This window comes from Molothrus ater, chromosome Z, assembly GCF_012460135.2.
Source record: "Molothrus ater isolate BHLD 08-10-18 breed brown headed cowbird chromosome Z, BPBGC_Mater_1.1, whole genome shotgun sequence".
In the NCBI taxonomy this organism is placed as follows: Eukaryota; Metazoa; Chordata; class Aves; order Passeriformes; family Icteridae; genus Molothrus; species Molothrus ater.
In genome coordinates, this window is record NC_050511.2 from 7,464,818 (window position 1) to 7,487,895 (window position 23,078).

At 39.2% G+C, this 23,078-nt stretch overlaps 1 protein-coding gene across 1 annotated transcript in view; it reads right to left on the reverse strand.

Annotated features, from left to right (window-relative positions):
- KIAA1328 (KIAA1328 ortholog) overlaps nucleotides 1–23,078 on the reverse strand; it is a 173,137-nt gene that overhangs the window by 29,633 nt on the left and 120,426 nt on the right. The window contains exons 9-10 of the mRNA XM_036403577.2: nucleotides 6,908–7,092; nucleotides 148–256 (exon numbers count right to left, since the gene is read on the reverse strand). Of these exons, the coding sequence (XP_036259470.1) occupies nucleotides 148–256; nucleotides 6,908–7,092 (294 nt within the window). The remainder of the gene's footprint in view (nucleotides 1–147; nucleotides 257–6,907; nucleotides 7,093–23,078) is intronic.

Below are 23,078 nucleotides of genomic sequence, written 5' to 3' on the forward strand. Positions count from 1 at the left end.
GTCAAAAGGATATGGCAGGTTTTAGTTCATATTATTCAGCGTGTGCTAATATGAAACATCATAGAAATTCAGTCACTTCCCTGCATCTGGGAGAATTTGATGGTTATGTTTGCAGAATCTTAAACCAGAGATTACCCAGCAGCTTACCGTGAAGGGTCATGCTGAATCGGTGATACGGCTGTGGTTGCAGGCACTTTGCTGCTGCCCATCAACCCAGGAGATATGGCTGCATCCTTCCTAAGTCCTGAAGTTGTCCCTGCGGAATGAAGTGAAGACAAACCAGGCATCAGAAGCTAGAGATTTTGGAATAGATGTTTCTCAATTCTGCCTTATTACAGAACATTGGGATGAAAAACTGAAACAGTTTTTGAATGAGAAATATACACAGAGAAATGACAGAGAGCTCATCAGTTGAGAGTACTGTGCACAGCATCCTTTTCAGGACCATACAGAATCAAATCTGTAGAATAAAACACGCTCTCCAGCACCCATCTTACTGCCCAGAGCTTGACAGACTTGCATGGTTATTATTCCTTAAGTGGCCCACAGGATTCAGCTTGTTTCACAGATGCAGTTCTCATTACATGCTTTAAAATGTTAGTTCTCCAAGTGTAAATATCACTTGAATAGTAGTTTCATTTAAATAAAATAGAACTGAGAATCCATTCCTTCTTCCCACCTCCAAATAACTCTTGAATTACAAAATAATCTAGGTTTAAAGGTGAAGTTTGGAGGTCTTGTAGCTCCATTCAAACAGCATCAACCAGTTTCAGACACTTATCACGTTAGGTGCTGAATGTCTCACTGATAGAACCTCTGTGGGAAACTCCTCTAGTTCCACTGTTTGACCAGCCCCATAGTCAAAAATGTTTTCTGTATAGCTAATCAGAATTTTCTGAGTTGTGACTTTTCCCTGTTGTCTCTTGTGTGGCTGATGATGACTTCCAAGAAGGCTCATTCCCTCTTCTCTACACTCTCTCCTAAGGTAGCTGAAGTAAGAAGCAAGATCCATGCTGAGTTACCTCTACTTATAGCTGAATGCACCCAGCCTACTCAGCCTCTCGCTTCAGCCCCATGGCTGTCCTGGCTGCCTCTGCCAGACTCCCTACAGCTTGTCAGTGTTGTCTGTGCACTGTGGAGTCCCAGATTAGACACAGCATTTTTGGGCTCACTGAGCTAACTGGGGGGAAGTGTAATTTCAGCACTCTGATGGCCACAGCTGTATGATTATGGCCCACTAAGAGGTCCAGTTACTCCATCACACAGGCACATCACTGACTCACTGCTCTTCAGCAGGACACCCCATTCTTTTCTGGCAAAACTGCTTTCAGGATTTTTTCAGTGTCAGTTCAATCCAGCTGAAGGACACTGGCATTGCCCTCTGCTGAACCTAAAAACAGTCCTGTCAAATCCTTTTCCCAACCTGTTAAGGTCCCTTGAATACTGTGCCCTGTTCTCCAGCACATTGACTGGTTCCCCAAGCCTGCTAACTTGCTGAAGGTGCATCCTGTCATGCTGCTCAGGCTGTTGATGTTAAGCAGCTAACCACAATGAACTGGATGCCAGCTGGACTGAAGACAACCCTTGAAGGGTGGTGGTTCAGCCAACTTTTCATTTGCTCACCTGAGAACTGAGTTCTTAGTAAGACAAATAGCATAGAGGTAAGAAAGAGGTAGAGGGAAATAGGAAAATTAGTAGCTATCTGATCTACCACATAAAAACCTGTGGATTTGGGCTTTTTTAATCTCTCCTAATTAGTTGTGTGCAATCAGCATCACTTAACTAGAGTCAGTATAGGGAAAACTAAACTTATCAGCAAAAACTGAAGTCAAACCAGTGTTTAGATCCTTATGTAACCCTGTGATGGCCAAATGTTTCTCAGCTCTGTGAACAGAAGCATTAGCTATCAACCATTCTGAAACACGAAGCAACACAAAGGTGTAATTCCAGCCTCAGTGTAAAATGTACAAGGAATTATTCCTTGTACAAGATGTTCAAGGAATTATTTAAAACAGTGCATTGAATCTAAGATTTATACAAATATATACAATTCAATAAATCCATGTTTTAAGATGCATTTTAGAGAGACTAACAAAAAAATACGTTATCACCCTGCTATAATGAACTGTGTTTCAGCACATTTCAGTAATAAAATCTTGCCTAAGAAAGAGTTAATTATCAGTGAAGGAAGTCTGGAAATATCATGGGGATATATGCTGATTGTGTGTCCCTGGTAACTTGATAGTGTGCCAATTCATGATGAGAAGAGTGGGTATGCATATAAAGACTGGAAGGCTCTTGTTTAGAGTTTTGACTTTACAACTGAATAAGAGATATTTAGAAATCATTTCACGTGACAGTGGAATGAGGCAGCTGGATTTTAAGAAACTAATACCAAAGTAATAAAAACCTTGTTAACACGGGAGAAAATATTCAGTTACTAATACGAGACAAGGCTGGCACACCGTCAACAAACTACATTTACAGAAAATGAGATGTATCTCTGCAAAAAAAGACAATATATGGACTCAGAAGTGGCCAACACAGCCTCAAGGGGACTGTTCAAATATCCAAGTTTGAAAATATTACCAGAGCTAGAAACAGAAAACAAGAAAAGGAACTCAGCAGGAATTTACTGAGGCTGTTAGGCTGCACAGACATAAAGCAGAGGCATAAAGAAATAACAAATAAATATATATTAAAAAAAAAAGTTAAAAAATACATCTTGGAAAAAGCATGCAAGTCTTTTGAGGAAAAAGAAACACTCAAGAACAAGCAAATATATAAAGATGATTCAATCAATAACATTCCCAAAAATGTCCAAGCTACTACTAATTTTAAAATATATTATGAGGAAAAAATAAAGGAAGGGAAAATTGGCAAGTAGAGGATAATGAAGACCCTGTTGATGTATAATACCTGTCTATATAAAGCTGATGAAAAGAAACTACCAGGGGAAAAAAAAAGATACAAAGTCTTTAGTCTGAAGGATATATATTTCAGGGCTAAAGGGAATTAGTTAATGAATTTATGAAGTGACTGGTAATTATTTATGAAAAGTCATAGAGAACTAGGGTGATACAAATGACAGCAAATTAATTAGATTGCAGGTGTTAGAAGACAGTATGAGACTGGAGCCATTGCAGATGATCTAGAGAAGCAAGAAACGTGGAAAAAGAATAGACACATTTGCCCCTGGAAAAAAGCAAATGCTCTTCCATAGTGTGGTAATTTAAATCCTGACACCAATGAAAAGAACCTGGAGCAGCAAAGAATCGTAAGAAAAACCCCCTAGATATAAGCTTGCAAGTCAAGCTACCTCCAAAGCAATTATAAATGTCTCCTAAATGGTAATGTTAAGAATACTATTTTCAATTTGGCTAACCTGGTACAAGAATGATTTAAAGTAGATTAAAAAATCATTTGAGAAAACTCAAATAGCTATATATTTCTGTTTGAAAAACAGACAACTAAAACATTAAGAAAATGGGGAAATACAGCAGTCTATATTTTAGAAGTGCAAACATTAAGGATGAAGAAATATGGATGAGGCTGGTTCAAGCAGCAATGGAATGAAAGTAAGCAATGGGAAATCTAGGTTGATAATCATAAAAGAAATCTTTATGACTTGAATAATAGTAATATTCATAAGACTTAACATTTATATAGTACTTCACATCTTCAAAGCACTTCACTAATATTAACTAATTGCTCTATTCAATTGTAGGGGATAGTCTTCCCTCAAGGGAAGAAGTTCCAGATCCTGAATCCCTAAGAAGCTACATCAGAAAAACTACTGAAAAACAAACACTGTCTAAAGAAATCAGCCCCTGGAAAAGTACAGGGCTAAAATGAGCTAAAATAATTTTCCTTCTCTGGCTTTTTCTTTTGCATATGAAAAAGGAAAGTGTGCACGCTATACAACATCATGCAGACATTATGTCCAACAAGAAGAAACAAAGGGGAAAATAGTTCTTTCTTTTGTTTCAATGCAGAGGTACTTCAGGAAGTGTTTGTAAAGATGAATACTTTAAACAGAAATGTAAAGAATTGCCCAATATTGCACAGTGCAATGGATGCATGTTTCCCAGCCCCACAGCAAAATTTTCAAGAGCAGAAAGGAAGAAAAACACACATTTCTGTACTCCAGCACTTTTTAACTAGACAAGTTGTTAGATTTTAGTACACGTTGACATAGCTGGTGGTGACACCAATAAAAACAATTTACTGCTGAAAGGATCTAAGACTTCAGGATTGCTCCAACTGCCTATAGTTTTGCTGGTAATACTAAAAAAGTTTGACTACACAACACAAACACCTGCTAAAGCACAGGAATAAAAACTAAGGAGCAAGCAGAAACAAAAGACAAAATCAACAGTGAGGGAATAAAAATTGATTTCCTAAGTTGATCCAGGTAAGCTTCTACCCTGAAAAGAGAGCAGAAGTGACCCTTTCCACTCCAAGAGGTGAAGGGACCATATTAACAATGCTCTTCTACCTGTTAGTAACCATTGTCTGGGAGAAGAAAACATGTATTTGTTAGGAAATCACCCTTTTCAAACCCACTGTTGTCAGAGCAAGTGACCAGTCCTGAAGAAGGAAAGCCTTCCACCATTACAGGATGAGAACAGCTTCCTGATTAATAATTTTAAACCTGGTACAAGTGCCTGTGCTGCTCTGGAGGGACACTACTACTGATACAGTCACCATTCCCAGTGGCACAGCAAGCGCAAGGGCTCAGACCAGCATTCACACTGCACTAAGGAGTTCTTGGATAGAGTCACCAGCCCGGAGAACATACAAATAGACCGGACTGATACCATCAGGAGGAAAAATAAACCTCTACAGCAGTAGGTCAGCATCTGATGGTTGAGAACTTTTCACCTGAACACGTTTCTGTACACAGCACTGCTGTGCTCTGACCAAAAGGCCACCTTTAGGTATGTGGCTAAATGACATTGAGTTTCATGCCTCAAGATATCACCTTGTGGACTTCATTCCCCTTTGTCATACTGCACTGAATCAGAAATCCCAGGTCAGCAGCATCTGGGAATATCCAGCAAAAGCAAGGAATATCCAGTCCACCTTGTGGACTTCATTCCCCTTTGCCATACTGCACTGAATCAGAAATCCCAGGTCAGCAGCATCTGGGAATATCCAGCAAAAGCAAGGACAGAGCCAACTAAGTCCAGACTATGCAGGCTAGAACTAAAAATCTTGACATTGTGTCCTGGTGATCCCCTAAGATGGAAAAAAACACTTTACAAGTATGTGCGTGTGCTTGCTAAAGGAGTCCAAATATATAACAGAAGGAAGCCAATTAAAAAGGTACTAAATACAGAAGACTTCAACTTCAGTGATTAGTGCTAGGTAATTTGCCTTGTGATAAACAACCATTCAAATCAGTAATAGACCTGAGGTTGTTCCACAGCTTGAAAGCATTCCTCTGAACTTTATCAGCTATCACAGCAAGTGTCAATGTTTGTAAGTCAAATTTGGCAATGCAGCTCTACATCATAAAAGCCAGCAATCCCAGTAAGTGCTTGCAAAAGATGCCCACCATCTTCAGAGATCATGCTGATTGCTATAATCACTAAATCAGCATAGGTGCAACTCAGTTGCAATGTGCAATAGTCAGATGCAGCTGGTAACTTCTCCTCAGTCCTACAAAATGAAACGAATGAATGAAGAAGAGGCCAGGTTGGATATTTTCCCCTGAATCTATGGAAAATAAATTATTTTTGGGGACTACCCCAATCTAAGGAACAAAACCCACCATCCAGCTGTGAAAAATCCTTGTTTCATCATTGCAGCAAAGAGGAGGAGGGGGGCAGAAGGAAGAGGAAAAGAGAAGAAAAAAAAATGATAGCTGAAAAAAACCATAAAAGAAAACCATCAGTGAAAATTGCCCCTGAAACTTTGCAGAATTGTAACGGCTTTCTCTTGCTTAAATTGATTGGTGTAGCAATGTTATAAAATGACTATTAGGATTCATTGTGCACAACAGAAAGTGTGAAATGTCAGCAGATTATACAGCAAAAGTAATGGGTCCTGAACCCCTGTTAGTCAAAAATGATTTTGTTTCAAATTAGAAATTGATTTTTTTGGACACAAGCCCTTTACAGGCTTCCAACTTTTGTAGCTGTGCCTTGGAAGAGATTAACCTCAGCCACTGTTTGGGTCCAGGCTGATGATACCCTTTTGAAAGTTTCTTCACAGGGACTGCTTTTTAATGTTGGTACGGTCTTAACCAATAACACAAGTTATTTGTTCCTTTGAGAACTGCACCACATTTCTTCTCATTTTGCCATTTTCTTTATTTTTATGCTGACATATACAGCAAACTGGCTGACAAGTTAAAATAAAAAAAAAAAATAAAAAAAGCTAGTTCATCATTGAACCAAGGATTATGTTCACGGCTAAGCAGTGACACATCCAAGCTGCTTTTGTTCCCAACCTTTTTTCTTCATAAGAGAGAAAAGATTGCATCTCTGCTCCTTAAGTGGAGGCACTAAGCTAAGGGCAGGATAGGTTTTAGCAGTAGAGACATCCCTGTGTGGCAAACTAGCAGGTTGTAATGGTGCAGTCATCACTCAAGGAGAAAAAGAATGCAAAGATTACATTTGAAGAGCAAACCCCACTGCACTTATTCTCACTGCCTTTTGGGAAAATTAAAAACCAAATAATTGAAGGAGTTTTCTGACATTAAGGGACTACTTTTTTCTCTTTCATCAGAAAGACCAGACAGGATCACCACTTGTTATTTAATTATTTTTTTAATGGAGCTAACACTTTCTCTTAGGTTGTTCAAACACCTGTAAAACTTCTTCAATTGTGCATTTTACTGATATCCTTTTGAACACACCAGCACAATCATGGCCCTGCAATACAGTACACTCCCCCTTACCTTTCCTGGACTTGGTGCCTTCCCTCTTGGTCTGCATTTGAGGGCTTTGCCCATCATCCACGTTTATACCAAAGCCAACCATTTTCTTCCCTGAACTGCTCCCATGACTGCTCCCTGGTTTTCTGGAGTTTTTGCTCACTGGAGATGTCCTCAGTAAGTAATCTTCATGTTTCAACACAGGGACACTAGGAGGGAAAAAAGATCATGCTGTTACATGATGCATTAGATCCATTAACACTGCACCCAGCTCTCTACCAACTTTTACTCTCCAGAAGCATAAACATCATGCTGCTGGTTGAGCTCTTGTTGAATACATTTATAATTTCTGAAAGCAGAATGCCAAAGCTTGAAGAGTTACCAACACACTTTATCAGGAGTCTTTGGTTATCAGCAGCCAGCAGCACCCTGACAACTGTATTTGGAGTTTTGCAGCACTGGGCACGTTCCCTAAAGCATTAGGTCCTGGATTTCTCGAGTGGTTAGAACAGCACCAGTGGGATGAAGACATGGAAGACAACATGAAGATGAAGACAGACTTTGTCCAGCACAATGGGCCAAAATTGGAAGAAAGAATAATTTAGAAAATGTTCACTCTGCTAGAATAAAGGGGAAACAAAGAAGATTATGTGAAGAGAAATCTGAAACTTTAGTTTGCAAAAGGGAAGCAGATCACAAAATCACATAATCATTTTTATTGGAAAGAACCTTTGAGATCATCTGAGTACAACTGCCAAGGCTACTGCTAAACCACATCCCCAAGTGCCACATCTACAGGTTTTTTAAAAAACAGGGATGGTGAGAAGCTGATTCAAGAAGAAAATGGATGAGAAGAGAGGAGACAAAGAGGTGAGATTGATGAACAGAGGTACTTTTAAACAGGATAGAGAATGTATGAGCAAATTGCCGGAGAGAATGTGGTGGAGAAGTGCAGTACTTTGAGTAAAGTAAGGAAAGAGAAAGTTGACCAGAACCATTATGGTTCAAGATGAACTTCAACACACGATCATAAACACTGCATGGATAGAGGCAGGAGGCAAATCTGGTGACGACGAGCAATCATGACCTCAAGCCCTGCAGACACAGGCATCTCAAAATGTTCTGGGCAGACAGGAAGATGACCCACATTTCTCTCAGTAAAGAAAAGCTACTGGCTTCAAATTCTGCTCTCTGGGAAATAACTACTGCTTTAAATCACAATTCCCAACATATGTAAGTCATTAGTCCCTGTCATAAAAGACTCCTTTATAAAAGAAATTAAAAATATAAAAAAGTATCTTTGTATAATCCACATGAAATACTACTGTTTATTCCAAGATTATATTGATCTACTTGCAACCATGGAAGCAAAAAACAGCTTTCTTAAGTTATTAGAAGATTAAACAAATCTTAACAGCTGGATTCTGTGAACCTAGAGGTCTTTTCCAACCTAAACCATTCTATATTTCTATGATAAATCTTTTTCCTGTTTAAGCAGCAATTTTACACTGGCAACCCAAAGACTGTCACTGAGCTTTTATTAGTTAGGATACAGCTTCATGGAGGCTGAATCACAAGAATCTTTTACTTAAAAGCTTGCACTGACTGAAGTTACTGTAGATCTGAGGGAAAAGCAGGAAATGATAGCTAAATTAAAAGTTTCCCATCAATGTGCTGTATAAGACATTGTTTAATAGGGCCCACTGAGCCTGTTGGACAATTAGTATTACTCCTGTATTATTAATGCAGAACAGTATATAATGGCTTATCACCTAAAATAACTGACTGAAGTGTTGGATATAACTTCTCCAAATAACCTCCGTTTACTTTAGGGCTTCTAACTGTGTGACCACTAATAATATTGCAGTGTTTTTTAAAATTTATGGTGGACTAAATTAGTGTCCTATTTGAATTATATGAAATTATTAACCTACTAATTCCTACAACTACAAGAGCACCAAGAGGTGGTTTTGGATCCTAGCTTAAAGAGGCTTAAAGGTGTAATACTTGACCAGATTTCCCTGATAAACAGGACTTGATATTCCATTTCCCTCTATTTGGGATGACTAGCAGCATTTAAAAAAACAGTGAGGCTGTCATTATTTGGATGCTTTTTGAGTTGTTTAAAGCACATTTAATTACAACCTACAGTCCTCATGTGAAGACAGTGACCTTTGGCTTGCAGATAAAGAGGTGATTACTCGACTGGTTCTCCTTCTGAATGGAGTATCTTCTATGGTGCAGTTATCTCTATAATACTGAGTTCTGTTTTAAATACTGCAGTGGCAGATGCAGTTCAAACAGTAACAGACACCAAGAAGAAATTACATAAGCTAAGGTAAAATAAATAACAAAAGAAAGTGTATTTGCATTTATAACCTAAATAAACAACTAGAGCCTCATTGTTTAGTATATAATAGAAGTCAGCTCATGCTAAAGTTGTGCTTAAGTAAGGATGGAGTCTCAAATCTTAAAATGACAATCTGAAAAGTGTGCAGACCAAGGAGAGAAAGGGATAATGCAGAGAGATAAAAAAAAAAAATCAGTAATTAACTATCTACCACAATTAAACAAAGAAAACATAAGGCAAAAAAATCTGTTTCAGAACATAATTACTCATTCACCTCTGGAATAATTAGTAAAACGAATGATGTGACTATTGCAACATGGAAATTTAAACTCAACATATGGTCAAAAGGAATCAGCTATTTATGTCTGGAGAGATTTAGCAGCAATTTTCAAATCCAACTACCCATCATGTCACTCAAAGGCACCACAGTTAATAGGAATTCCTGCAGGTCACCACAATATCCAATGAATTTTCACGGCACTCCTCGAAACTAACCAACAGAGAAGACTTTCTAAATAAAGACCTTATTAACCTACCTACCCTACATACCAGGGCAGGAGATGTAGTGTGGCCAAGAAAGAAGCGAGTCTCAGCACTGCTGCCTCATTATGAATATCCAAGAACACCATCACCAAAGGAAAACACACCTTGAACATTCCTTCCATCCTGTCTGAGCCTCATATCGCGATATCCCCGCTGAGCGTGAATGGCAAATTTTAAATGTCATTCAGGATCCATTGAATACTGCTAGTATTTGCATTCCTTAAAAAGTAGAAAAACATTAACCTTTTGTTTTATTGAATTAAAATGCCATGGAAATGCTGATGTAGTCTTCAGAGACTGAAAATACTTTTACAAAGAAGAATAGCTGTCATTTATTAGACACAAAGAACAATTACTTGATAGGATGCTTTCTGACAAAAAGCAGATTGGTATTCTCATCATAGAAAAGGCATTGTAAAAAAACCCGGCACAGACCTCTGAGACTTGAATAATTTAAAGCTGCATTTGGTGCAATTTGAATTTTTCTTTAGGGAGGCAAAGTTAAATACCTTTAATTTGTTCTAATTATTTCAAATTTGCAAGTTAATTATGGCTGATCATTAAATAACAAAAAGGACTATCGTCTCCATAGAGTTTTACCTCCTACCCTCTGCATTACTTAAGCTAGATTTTAGTATGCATGAATTAACTTTCTAAATAATCACACAGTTTGACTAAATGGCTCAGTAAAATGAGCTCTGATCCTCACAATAAGCATTAATGGACATTAGAAAGGCTATTGGGACCCATGTTACTTACATTATAAGTATTTTTAATGGGGTCTTATTTACTAATCTTTATGTACTGTTCAAGTTAGGGCATCATATAGATACATTATTCTGCTTTAATAGAGGAAAGTCAGTTCTTCAAGATACTAAAATAAATGTCCACTTAGAGCCAACTAAATTCATTTTTAAACTAATGCAGGAAAACTCTGATAGAATATAACTTGTTTTAGCTGCTGATCCTGATGAATCAATCCAACGTAATGGCAGCCTTGCTCTGCAAATGGAGTTTTGCAGATCTGTTGAATCGCTAAGCAACCCAAGCAGCTCAGGCTCTTGCCAGAGACGTGCTTACTATCAGCATGTGATTTACCTCGCCCACGAGGCTTCCTCTCTTCCCTGCTCCACACCCAGCGTTCAGAAGACTGAGTTCCCAGTCCTTGATCCCAAATTTGGATGCTCACCTTCCACTGAACTCTGATCTTTCCATGCATTTTTCAGTGGCATTCAGAGAACAAGACTATGTTGTAACTACTCAGAAACCCGAAAAGCGAGGCAATTCATGCCTCTCCTATGTATGTTCAACAGATGGCTGCCTTAATGGTACCCTACTGCACTCTGCTGAGGCAAGGGCTTACGAGTTTAACCATTATCAAACTAACAGATTGCCGTGGTAGGGTAGCTCCAAAAGCAAACATGTTGGAATGTTATTTTCCTGTTCCGTAATTTCTGTTTTAAAAATAAAATAATTAACAGTTCATGTGTGCAATCTGCTGCAATTATATCAGGCCAAGAATGCATAACACTTAATGATGCAAAACTGGTGATAAGTAGACAACCCAAGCAATACGTTTTTGTAGCTGGAACCTGAATTGCCATTTCAGACGCAGTGTGACAAACAGGCTGAAAATTGCTTCCTCCCCTGCCACTTTGGCTGAGAATGTTTTCCAGCCAGATCAGTTTCCAGAGTCAGTTCAGTATAAAGCAGCAGCACTACAAGTACTGGGACAAAAGAGAAGATGCCAGGATCTTCTTTTCAGTAGGGATCAAATTTAGATCAGTTCACATCAAGCTTGTTATCAAACAGCACTTTTGAAAACCACCTGTTCCAAAGTGGGGCTGTTTGGGAGGTTGTTTGTCTGCATAGAAAATAAAAAAAATATTTCCGGGGAGAGAAGAAGCATTGTAGACTTTGGATATGTGGATCTGAAAACAAATGGCAGTGGTCTACAGAACAATCACAACCTTTCCAGTCCCCTCAAGTGGAGCTGAGGAGAAACACGTCAGAACATACAAGCCAGCGCAGCAGCACATGGGAAAGAGAAGGGAGATTGATCTGCTTGCTACTGCTTTGTGCAGGGTGCACAAATCCACAGGGCAGCTGAGCACAGCTGGAAGGGAGGTAAGAGAGATGCAGGTGAAGAGGAAAAGCACAGCATGAACCTCAGGGCAATCTCTCATCCCTGAATGCCATCACCCTTCCCTTCCTAAAAAATGCTTTTTTAGCTCAGCATTTTTTCTTCCCTTTAAGAAGCAGGAAAAAGTCCTATTCTAATACATTCCTTGAAGACCACATTCAAGCCCAGAGTGAGATTTCATGGGCCAATTATGAAATCTGGCATTTTGAGGCTTATGTTAGATGCATCAGCATGTTAATGGCACTGCTGGGATCCAGTGAATGTCAATAAGAAACAGCTGCTTTCCTTTCTAGAGAGCATGTGCATTTAAAGCTTTGAGATCACAGAATCAGAGAATACTTTTGCTTAGAAGGAACCTTTTAAAGGTCCCCCGGTCCAATCACCCTGCAATGAGCAGGGACATCTTCAAGTAGAACAGATTGCTCAGAGCCTATCCAAAGTGACCTTGAATGTTTCCAGGGCTGGGGCATCCACCACCATTCTGGGCAACCTGTACCGCTGTTTCACCACTCACAGTGAAACACTCTTTCATCATATCTAACTTGAATCTGTGCATTAAGATGAAAAGCATGGCCACTTGTCCTATAGTTACAGACCCTGTTCCAAAGTCTGTCTCTATCTTTCTTAAAAGAGACCATTTTAACCATTGAAAAGGTGCAGTCAGGTTTCCCCAACACCTCTCCTCCAGCTGTCTTCAGGACCATATCCATCTCCCTTCTCACTTATTTTTTAGGCAAAAGGCAGGAGGGCAGGGACAGGTAGGCAAACACTTCAACAGTCAGTGAGACTTCTGGAACTGAAATATAAATATTATCAAATCTGCTTGTAATAAAAGGATTTTTCATCACAGAAAATAGACAGTGATTGCCTACAATCTACATGTTATTATGCAGACAATATATTGCTGAGCTGTCATGCAGAGATTTCATCTCTTACAGCACTCTTCAGGCTCAATGCCCTTGAATCCAGTTATGCCCATGGCTGTGTCAGGTTTCTCTGTTGTTTTTGTGGGTTTTTTCCCCCCTGTTGAGCTCTCTCTCTCAAATCTACTGCATTTGGTTTACTTTTCTCTCATCTTGGAGGAGATACACTTGTACCTGTGCTAAATTTTTTTCTTTATCTGAAGCTGTATCAAGGTACAGCAATCCACAGCACAGCTTCCCCAGACCACTCTTTCAGGGACCAGTTCCTTCCCCATTCCCTCAGTAGCTGGTGCTCAGATATTTAATTCCACCAGCAAGAACTGAGGCCACATATGCTCTTAATTAGCAATGACCTATTAGATCATACCAGCCATAGGTGAAACCCTAGCCCCACTGAATCAATCAGAATACTGTCTTTATTTTCAATGAAGTCAGGACTTCACTTAATTTACATACTTAGAGGTCCATTTGTATCAAGTATTAAGCTAAATTTAACCTAGAATTATATTCATGCCTTCCCTTTGAAGCCCTCTCCTTCCTCTGGTTTAAGTTCACTACATTTCAACTCCCTACCAGCACCTTTCCAACATATCTGAGTTTCCCTAATAAATAGCAAAATTACAGCTGTGATTACTTTTCTATCTTTTCTGAATTCAAAGAAAATTCTAGCAAAAGGTTTTCAGACAGTCACAGAGAAATGGCCATGGGAAACAGACTGGCCAAGCTTTAGCAGGGCAAAATTCTGTGACTGTTTGTTTGGCCTTTCTTACAGAGCAGACCAGAGCAGCTGTCGTTCCAGCAAACTCTGCTGTCAGCCTTCACAAAAGGAAGTCATGTAAATGTCAAGTCACAAGTATAAAAACAATCCTTCCAAACAGTGTCTATATATCTGAAAAGCCTGCCTGGCTGTCACCAGTTAAAGCACCACGAGGAATGATGCAAAACCCTGTTTAGGACAAAGTTTTTGAACTAAATCTAAACTTTTTCAGCACATCAGACAGCATCTCTCTTTCAGAAGGAGAATCACATGCTCTTCAGCAAAGTGAATGCCAGTCTTAGTGCCTTATCCAGCATCACTAGTGTCTGGCTGAGAGCCAGCCCCAATCACAAGATACCCATCGAAATGCCATATGCAAGCTATCTCCTGAACAAACATGCCCCAAATTGGATTGTAATTTGGTTGTGATAAAGGCATTGAAGAACAACACATCATCTCTTCTCTACTTGCCTCACCCAGAGCAAAAGGCTTCACAGTGGATGGGCTGCACTCCAAAACAGGCTGTGGCAGAGATGGGTCTGGGTGTGCAGGTAACCACCTTATGTCTTTCTTTGCTAAGGCTATTAGTACACAAGCACTCTCTCCTCTACAGACGTTTCCAGACAGGCTGAGAGGTGTTGATAACAGCAGCTTTCAGTAAATGATCAGCAATTGCAAAAGCCCTTTTTCTGATCATGGATCACATCATGGAGCAATCATTTCCTAAGAGTAACTGGCAATACAGCAGAGGAAGGACACACTAAGAGTTGAACAGTAGATACAGGGTTTTCAGTATGCCCTACTAGTAAGATATTCTGAAGAAATTCCTAATTAGAGAAACAGATTGCTTTTTTTGTGCAGATATTAGGAGTTACACATGCACAGAAAAGATGGAGTTTAGCAGGATCAGAATAGTTGAAAAAGACACAGCAACTACAGTTGCTTCTGTTCATTGACAAAGTTACACTTGATTGATGCTAAGTTTCAATGTTCAAGACACCAGTAGGACAAATTTTCACACCTGGTTTCTAAGTCATGAAATGAAGGAACAAAATTTCAGATTTCCCACACCAATAGAAATGAAAATTAATAACCACTAAACTGGGCATATCCCTAACAATACTGAGGTGATTTTCTGGGTCACTGATAGCTCCTCCAATATCAGGGAACATGTCACAGGGAAAGTCTTTCATAAATGCATCAAATTCCATAAGAAATACAATTAAAAGTTTTTATACTGTCTATTCTTCTGAGGCTGCAGAATCTGATTTCTCTAACCAGGAATCATTAACACTGAAAACAACACAGAAGCACCACTGCAGGACCCATATTTTTCCATGAAATTTCTGTCTTCTTATTTTAATCACCTTTATCTGTACCACAGGATGATTGAATCTAGCATTGAATCATGTTTAGCACAGGTTACTACAGGTTTTTAGGGTTATAGTCTGTTAGTGTTAAAGTCTTACAAATCATGGGACTATTGAATCTGGAAGCTGAAGTGCTTTACTTATTCCAAAAAGCCATTTGGTTCCTCTGCCAAATACAAACCTGACATGGGTTTTGATTTTTGATAAAAACAATCAAGTAGAATTTTGCCAGGTCTGTAACTACAAATGTACATAGCATCCTAAATATTCTCATACTACAGCACCTTTTAAAATGGTGCCATATGCTATCCCAGATCAGTTAGAAACACCCTTCCCGATGCATCTTCACACTTCATTGGCCTTTTTTCCATGATTAAATCACATCTGTGGGACATGGTCACTCTATGATTAAAGAGTATATTAATGATTTACCACTACACTAGTACTCATCCATATTATATTGCTTAGTAAAATGAAAACACTGAGATTGTTTATTGATCTGCTTTAAAAAAAATCCTATAGCCTGAAAAGAAGCAAATAGAGAAGTTGAGACTTTGGACTTTACTCTGATTAGTAGACTACCATGCCCAACAGATGCAGATTTGACAAGATAGCTCCTGGTAAAGATTTAAAATAACAATTTTAGCCACTTCAGTTGCCTTAAATTCACTGAAGTTACATATTTCACAGGGCATGTTTGATGGCTAGTGACTGTAAAATCAAGAATTTATTGCAAGAGCAATACAGACTTAGATGCCTAAATAATGGCATACAACTATAAAAACCATGGCCCTGGGCCCCACAGAAAAAGCAACATACTAAAGATTTCCCTTCAGTGCATATATTTTATGTGAATTTGACAGCACCACCAAATACTGACTCAACCAGGATGTTTAGGGAACAGATTTAACACATTTTTGCACTTGTATTCAGAAAATATTCAGATATAATAGAACTGAAACCAGATGGAAATCACTGCCTCACTAAAAGGCAGTTACCACTGAGATGTGTATTGGCATTGCTCTGATATTCAGTATCAAGAGGAAGAGCAAAGGGAAGAGATCCTGGGACAAGGCTGTTTGCCATGAAGCTCTGGGCTGCCAGTTCCCAGCCTCTGGAAACCCTTTTGGTCCAGACACAAGTGATGTTTGCCATCTTAGAGCTACCACTATTGATTTTGGGCATGAAAATCTACCTTTGCATGCATTTGTCACAACCTGGTGGAAACATCTGTCCAGAGCAGAAGCCACGAGTGCTGCTCTGACACTGTGATGTGGCATCAGGGGTTTGCATTATTTGTGCTGTCAAACCATCTCAGACCTACTGAGTCCACAGCTGGTATATAAACTTAGCACATCTCTCAGAGACATGGTTTGCTCAAAAAGGATGCAAAGATGTAAATGGAGATTAAGGAAACACGGAGATAAAAAGAAAAGAAGGATTAACTATGCATTGATCAAACAAAAGGGCATGTAGTTATACGAAGAGGTGAAGTCTGGCGCTATTGATAGAAGACTGAAGACACTTGTAAATTGTTTTGTTTCAAACTCTTCTGCGTGCTAGAAGCCACAAAAAGTGTTTCCATAAAGAAGAGCTGATGACTTGTCACTGCAGTGGAGTTCTAATGCTTTTCTCTCTAGATCACCAATGAAATCTTTTGAGTATGGTTTAGATTTTAGGTAGGTTTATCAGGGAGAGAGCCCATCTATGTGATGAGTGTGAAGAAACACATTAGTTTGAAACTCACCAAATTAAGATTAAGGGCAGGGAGGGGAAAAGAGCACTCTTAAAAAGCTGAGGATAAAAAAAAGAAGGAAAAGATAAAACGTAAAACAAGAAAGGCATTGTCAGAACACACAGTTAGAGGCAGAAGTCACCATGAAATGACCCAGTGGTTCTAAAAGACAGAAAGAATTAGGGAATGTGGTAGCAGCAAATGGCTGAAAGTTAATCCAACACACAAAAAAACTCTGAGTGCCACATAACTGACAGAGTAAAGAAGAGGTGGTGGCAGAGAAAATAAAATAAGAAACAGCTTTATGACTTTTAACTGGCCCCTGAAGGTGAGTTTAAAAGAAGCAAAGCAGACAAGACCTGAAGAAGCAGCCAAGATACCCATTTGGAAAACTTATTTTGAAGTAGGTGAATGACTACTGAGCAGTTAAAGAACACTTTAGAGTAGTCAAAGTGCAAGAAGAAGGAGTAAAGCAAGGGGTGGTTTTAACTTTTGACACTGCAAAAGGGTATTTTGGCTGCCAAGGAAGGAAACTGCAATAGCTTTCAGCAGCCCAGATGCAGGCAGAGAAGGAGAGTGATCCTGAGGTTATGAATCTGAGTGGCAGGGAGGAGGTGGCATTATCAAAATCAGAAGTGAAGAGAGATTCAGAAGAAAAAAGTAAGGAGCTCTGTTTTGGCCAGATTAGGAATGATCTGAAGGCAAAAACAACTGGGATTATGTGTCAGGGAGGCAGTCAGATATGCAAGACTAGATGGAACAGAGCAGAAGGTTTAAGAGTTATTGGCAGGGAGATGATAGCCAAATCCGTGTAACAGGATGTTGTCATCCAGCTGGTACAGAAATCTCCAGTCAAATCAAGGAGTGACTAAATCCCTTCCCTGCCCCCTCACAGAGGTTTCTACCTAGTTTCAAATGAAATTATCTAAAATAGTGCTGCAAAAACATGCATAAAAAACCTGACTTTCCATAAAATCTAAAGATCATACTGTTTCTAAAACTAGGGCAACCACTAAATGAAAGTTAACCCGAACAATAACTTTAGCTAAACTTCAGGTCACATGCATTTAATATAATGAGATGAGGAATATGAAAAGGCCATTCATAATGGAATTCATCGAGTTAGGAATGCCATGCTTAGCTGCCTTATAACATATAATTAATGATCCTATAAAAATCCAGCAGTACGAACTCTCCTGGCTGCCCGCAGAACTGTTCTTTATGCTGGGTAGGGCAAGCAAGCATCTGCTTCCACAAATACTGCCCTTTGAGAAGCTCAAAAGCTTTTTTCCCCGTGTTCCATCAGGGACCACAGTGCCATTTCCATGACATGCTGAGCTTTGAACCATTACCCAAATCAGACTATAGCATTTGGCAACCCAGTACACATCTGTCACAATAGACTGGTTAGTGGTCAAATGTTAAAGAAAAAGTCATTAACTCTCTTCCATTGCTTCTCATACCCCACCTTCCTCCAGATTATTTATAATCCCCACTAAACCCACCCTCTGTTTATAGTCTTCTAACACAACAGTGAAATACATACTGCCTGGAGATCTGTGTTGCCTTATACCATTCCCAACCATTTGGTACAACAAAAGATGTTCTCTCTCCATCAAAACACCTCATCCCTCCTGAAGCATTGATGCTCGAATTCAAGGTTAAAGGATTAAGACCTGAAGCACTGGGTACCAGAGGAAATGAAGCCAAATATCGAAAGAAACACAAAAATCAATCCTCTTCACTGCAGGAGCAGTGTGAAGAACAAATCAGCTAGGCTGAATCTAAAATTTTCTCTGCGTGGCTCTCAAAAATTAGCACTTTTATAAATATAATGGGTACTCTGCAAAGCCTCAGCACCCGTGCAAAGCCACAGAGTTCAACTCAATACATCAGTATGGTCTGGGAAATTTTATGCCAGAATAATTCACTGGCAAATATACAAAGTCCACTTCAGAGAGAGCAAGAGCTAGGGAGCGAGTGAGAGCACATGTGTTGTTATCTTTATATGTAGTCTGAAAATCTGCAAGTGGCAGAACCTAATATTTACTAAAGTTTGCCTTTTGCTTCAATTTTCTGAGTGCTGAAGTGCAGCCAAGGTCACAGGAGGGGTGGGGGAGTGGGTTTTAGCTTAGTGTAGCTGTGATCATGGGCAGAACAGCAGGGTACAGAGGATTTCTTGCTTAACTTTGTAATACCAATAGCTTTTGTTCTTAGTCCTGCCCCATCAGTTCTGATATAAGCTTTAAATGGCATGAAAGTTGTGCGGGTGGGTTTAAAATTTCCTGATTCAAAACTACCTTCCAGAACATTTTGTTTTATGAGGTTTTTCTTAACTTTTCCAACTGATAAATTTCTGGGACATATGAATGTCTAGATTAAACAAAATATTCTCTTCATCCAAGATTACACATAAAAATAAAAAGTAACAAAACAGTATGTCTGAAAAAGTAATCCATTCCAATTTATAAAAATAGAATTCAGGTTTTCAAAATTCAATTCAGGCAGTAAACTAACAGTGTCTACATTTTCCCATAAAGGAGGCATCTGCAAATGACTTGCAAAAATGTCTCTCACTGTCTGCAAGTGTTGGCAAGGAACAAACTCCTTCAGGAGATGCATGCATTTCACATATTTCAACTCAAAGAAAAAATTCTCCAAGCATTTTCAGTTTTGATGTAGGATATTACCAAACCAAGCCCATGCAGAATACTGGCAGCAAACACAAGTTTTGTGAAAATATCGAAATACTTTTTTTTTTACAAGCCTGTTTTCACCAACTGCCCTCCTAAGCTTAGCAGTGTTTCTAATACCTGAGTGCCTGTGCTTTTTGAAGACCGCACCTACAGGCTGAGTGTACCTGCCTATGAAAACCACTTATGGCATTTTCTCCTTACATCTTACACCTCGAGTCACTCAGTAGGCTTCCTGCTCAAGGTTACTTTGGACTGCAATGGGAATGATGTAATACTGCTGTGTGCAGCAGACGTGATCATGAGAACAGAATCAGCATAATTCAGGTAAATGTTAGATAGGCAGCTTGAAATCACTGTTGCAGTTGAAAGTAAACCTGAAAATTAGATTAGTGAAGGAACCAGGTCAGCAGAAATGAACTCCACTCTCTCCAGTCCGATAAGGATCACTGCCTACCCTAACAAAAATAAAAACCAACTTTAAATGCATGCATAGGTATATGTAAAAAATTGCCACACACTCCCCTTTATGCTTTTAGTAACCACATCAGAACAAAAACCTTCACCCTGTACAAGAAAACCTACTACCTTCAGAGTCTGCACGTGGCCCTAATGAAGCAGAAATGTGTGTCTAAGTCTGACTGTACTCTCCCATACGTCACAGCAGACTCCAGCAGCCATCTGTTGGAAGGATGCTGTGCCTATATATAGCCAGACACCACCACGAGAGAAAGAAAAACTCATATCTGCACCTAATTCAGCGTGTGCACTATTGGCAGATCTGCAAGCACCGTTTTTTTTACTGGCCAAACAAGTGTTCGCTCCACAAATATCCTATCTAAAAATGATACAAACTTCAATGTAAAATTATCTGGAACAAGAAAGTAACTTGGTTGTTAAAAGGAGCACTAACAGGTGGGAAAGCAGCTTCCAGATACACAGATTTTATGGGCCATTTGCAAGCACAGTTGATTTCATCCCAATTTAATGTGCCAGTCTGCCAAAACAGCAAATAGAAAAAAAACAAAAATCCCAACAAACTATATTCAGTACACTTCTAAAAGTTGGCCAAGTCCTATATAGATACACCTCAAGAGACCAAGGACAAGTCAGAGATGACCTGGGAGTCTTGCACAAGGAGCCAATTGCAGCCCTGGTGAGAGTTTCTCCTTCAGAGGCTCAGGACCTGGACACACCCCAGACATGGGAGATGACATGCTGGAATGAAGAACTGAAAAGAAAACTCCTCACAGGAAACCAAATGGGTGCTACCACTGTTTTTTGATTCTCTTCTCCTCAAAAACAGGAGTAATGGGGCCAGCAAAAGTCAGGCCAGCAGTAGCAGAGCCATGCAATTGCATGTGATTTTTTATTTTAGATTTAAATTATTTGGAGGGGGGAACTGAGTGAACAAACTTGGATATGCCTGGGACAGCAGGGGGAGCTGCGAGTCTGCATTCCTCTGCAGGTCTATTTAATTGCATTGAATATTTGGACAAAAGCACATTACCACAGAAAGATGCCTGCTTGTCTAACAAGCCTCAGAAAAGCAAGTTCATAACAAAGCATTAAACAAGGAGCAACAGATAATTGTCACCTTCTCTCACTAGATAATAAAAATAGTTACATCATAAACATAAAAATCTTTTAAAAGACCCCTGACAGCACTCCCTCCTGGAAATATCACCATAGCAATGAGCATCCAGCTACAGGGGAAGTATCACTGAATCCTGTGCTTGATATTTTCAAGTAACTAAAAATACTAACTGGCAAAAATACGCATGGGTGATGTAGAATGAGGCACACAAATATAAAGAGCCTTCAATGAAATTAAAGGTGGCAAATTCCACCTGCAAATCTTTAATACCCCAAGAAAAAATCCTTTCACCAGGCAGCATACATTGAACGAGTGCCTGCAGATAACTGTAAACACATCTGATAGCTTCTGTGTCCAACAATTCCTATTTGAAACACTTTGCACAGGTTTGTGTAGAGGCTCAGTGGCAGAATTGTGTGAAATCCAAGGCAAAGGTGCCTGTTAGAGAGGAGGCAATAAAGAGCCATACTAGCAGAGCCGTATAGGAAACCTAAGGCTTGGAAAAGCAGGGAATCTTGAATGTTAAGATTTAGGCACACAGCAGCACTCTGGGGAGGGGTGCTTGCACAGTGAAAAACTGTGTCTCCTCAAGCTGGTTCCATTAAATACATCTTATTTCCATGCCATTCAGATCAAAGTTAAGATTAAACAAAGGAGGGAAGAGTTTTAAAATTCCTTTCCCAGATGCAGATGTCAGGAGCACACACAAAAGCAGGTGCTGGGTGTATTGATCCTACTGAATACGCATGGAGTGGGTACTTGAGCATGTACCAAGCATCTGTGTCTGGGAGATGGAAAGCACTTTGTAAAAGCCTGTTTTATGCTAAACAAATGCATCAGGTTATGTTTTTATTTTGAATATTTTAAAGCATCTTGCACATTGGCGCAGGCTTGAAAAGAAATTATACAGACAACTTGCCATTAATTGCAAGCTACCAACTCCGTAGCTGCAAATTGTCTGTGGGCTCACTTAGGAGCACTCCAAGCTACTGAAAACCATCCTCAATAAAACCTGCTCTGACTGCTGCACCTTAGAGAAATGGAGATCCCGAATCTGAAGGTAGTTCAGGTCCCAAATGCTGGCCCAGCTGCAGCTAGGCAAAGGGAAAGGCACATTTCTTCTCAACATCAGGGAAGGGACAAATCCAACACTGCAAATTCCTACCAAACAGGCTGAGATGGACAATGCTTGCTGACAATGACAACAAAAGTACCTTAATAGCACATGTAGAAGAGAAAACAAAACAGGCACCCTTTGAAAACCTGGCTATAGTTTGAAGTGGCCCCTGAGATCAAAGTTTTCATTTTCACTAACAGACTATGAGGAAACTCTGCATCAGAAATCAAACTCTGCACGGTATTTGCTTGTGGAATCTTTTTTGCTTTCTTCAATAAGGGAAAAAATTAATCCCTACAGGAGATGACAAGATGCCTTTTAAACTACATACCTCATTTCTGACTAAAATTACCTTTCAATAGTCTGGCACAGCTGCATGCTCCTATTTGCTTTTTTTTTTCATTAAGGGTTCCTCTATTATTTGTACCCATCCTATAGCATTTACGCCTGGCAGTGATGCACATTCCCTTGTCTACAATTCTTCCTACAGATAGTAGAGGATAAATTGCAATTAGATTTTTGTTATTCTAGATAATTAACTCAAAATGAGCTGTTAATTATATTAAAAAACTAATGTTTTTTTCAGTTCTTGATTATATTATTAATTTTACCTTTCACTTCAGCAAGTTTCCTATTTTAAAGGTATTTCACTATTTCCTTTAAAATACCAGGATATTTTTAAAGTAAGTTTTGCTTATTTGAAGACTGAAATCAAGTTCTGTACTGTGAGATTTGCTAGAAGACCTCTCATGTATGCCCTGGAAGTCAGAGAGGGCTGATTTTCCACTACTGTTCTGTTGAAATTTGCTGTAACAAGAACTGTTTTATACGTCAATTAAAAACCAAACACCACCACCACAAAAAAAAAGAAAAAATAATTTAAAAAAAAGAACTCCGCATCATTAAAAAAACCAAAACAAACTAAAAAAAAAAAAAAAAAGGTAGAAAAAAACCATCAAAAGGGACA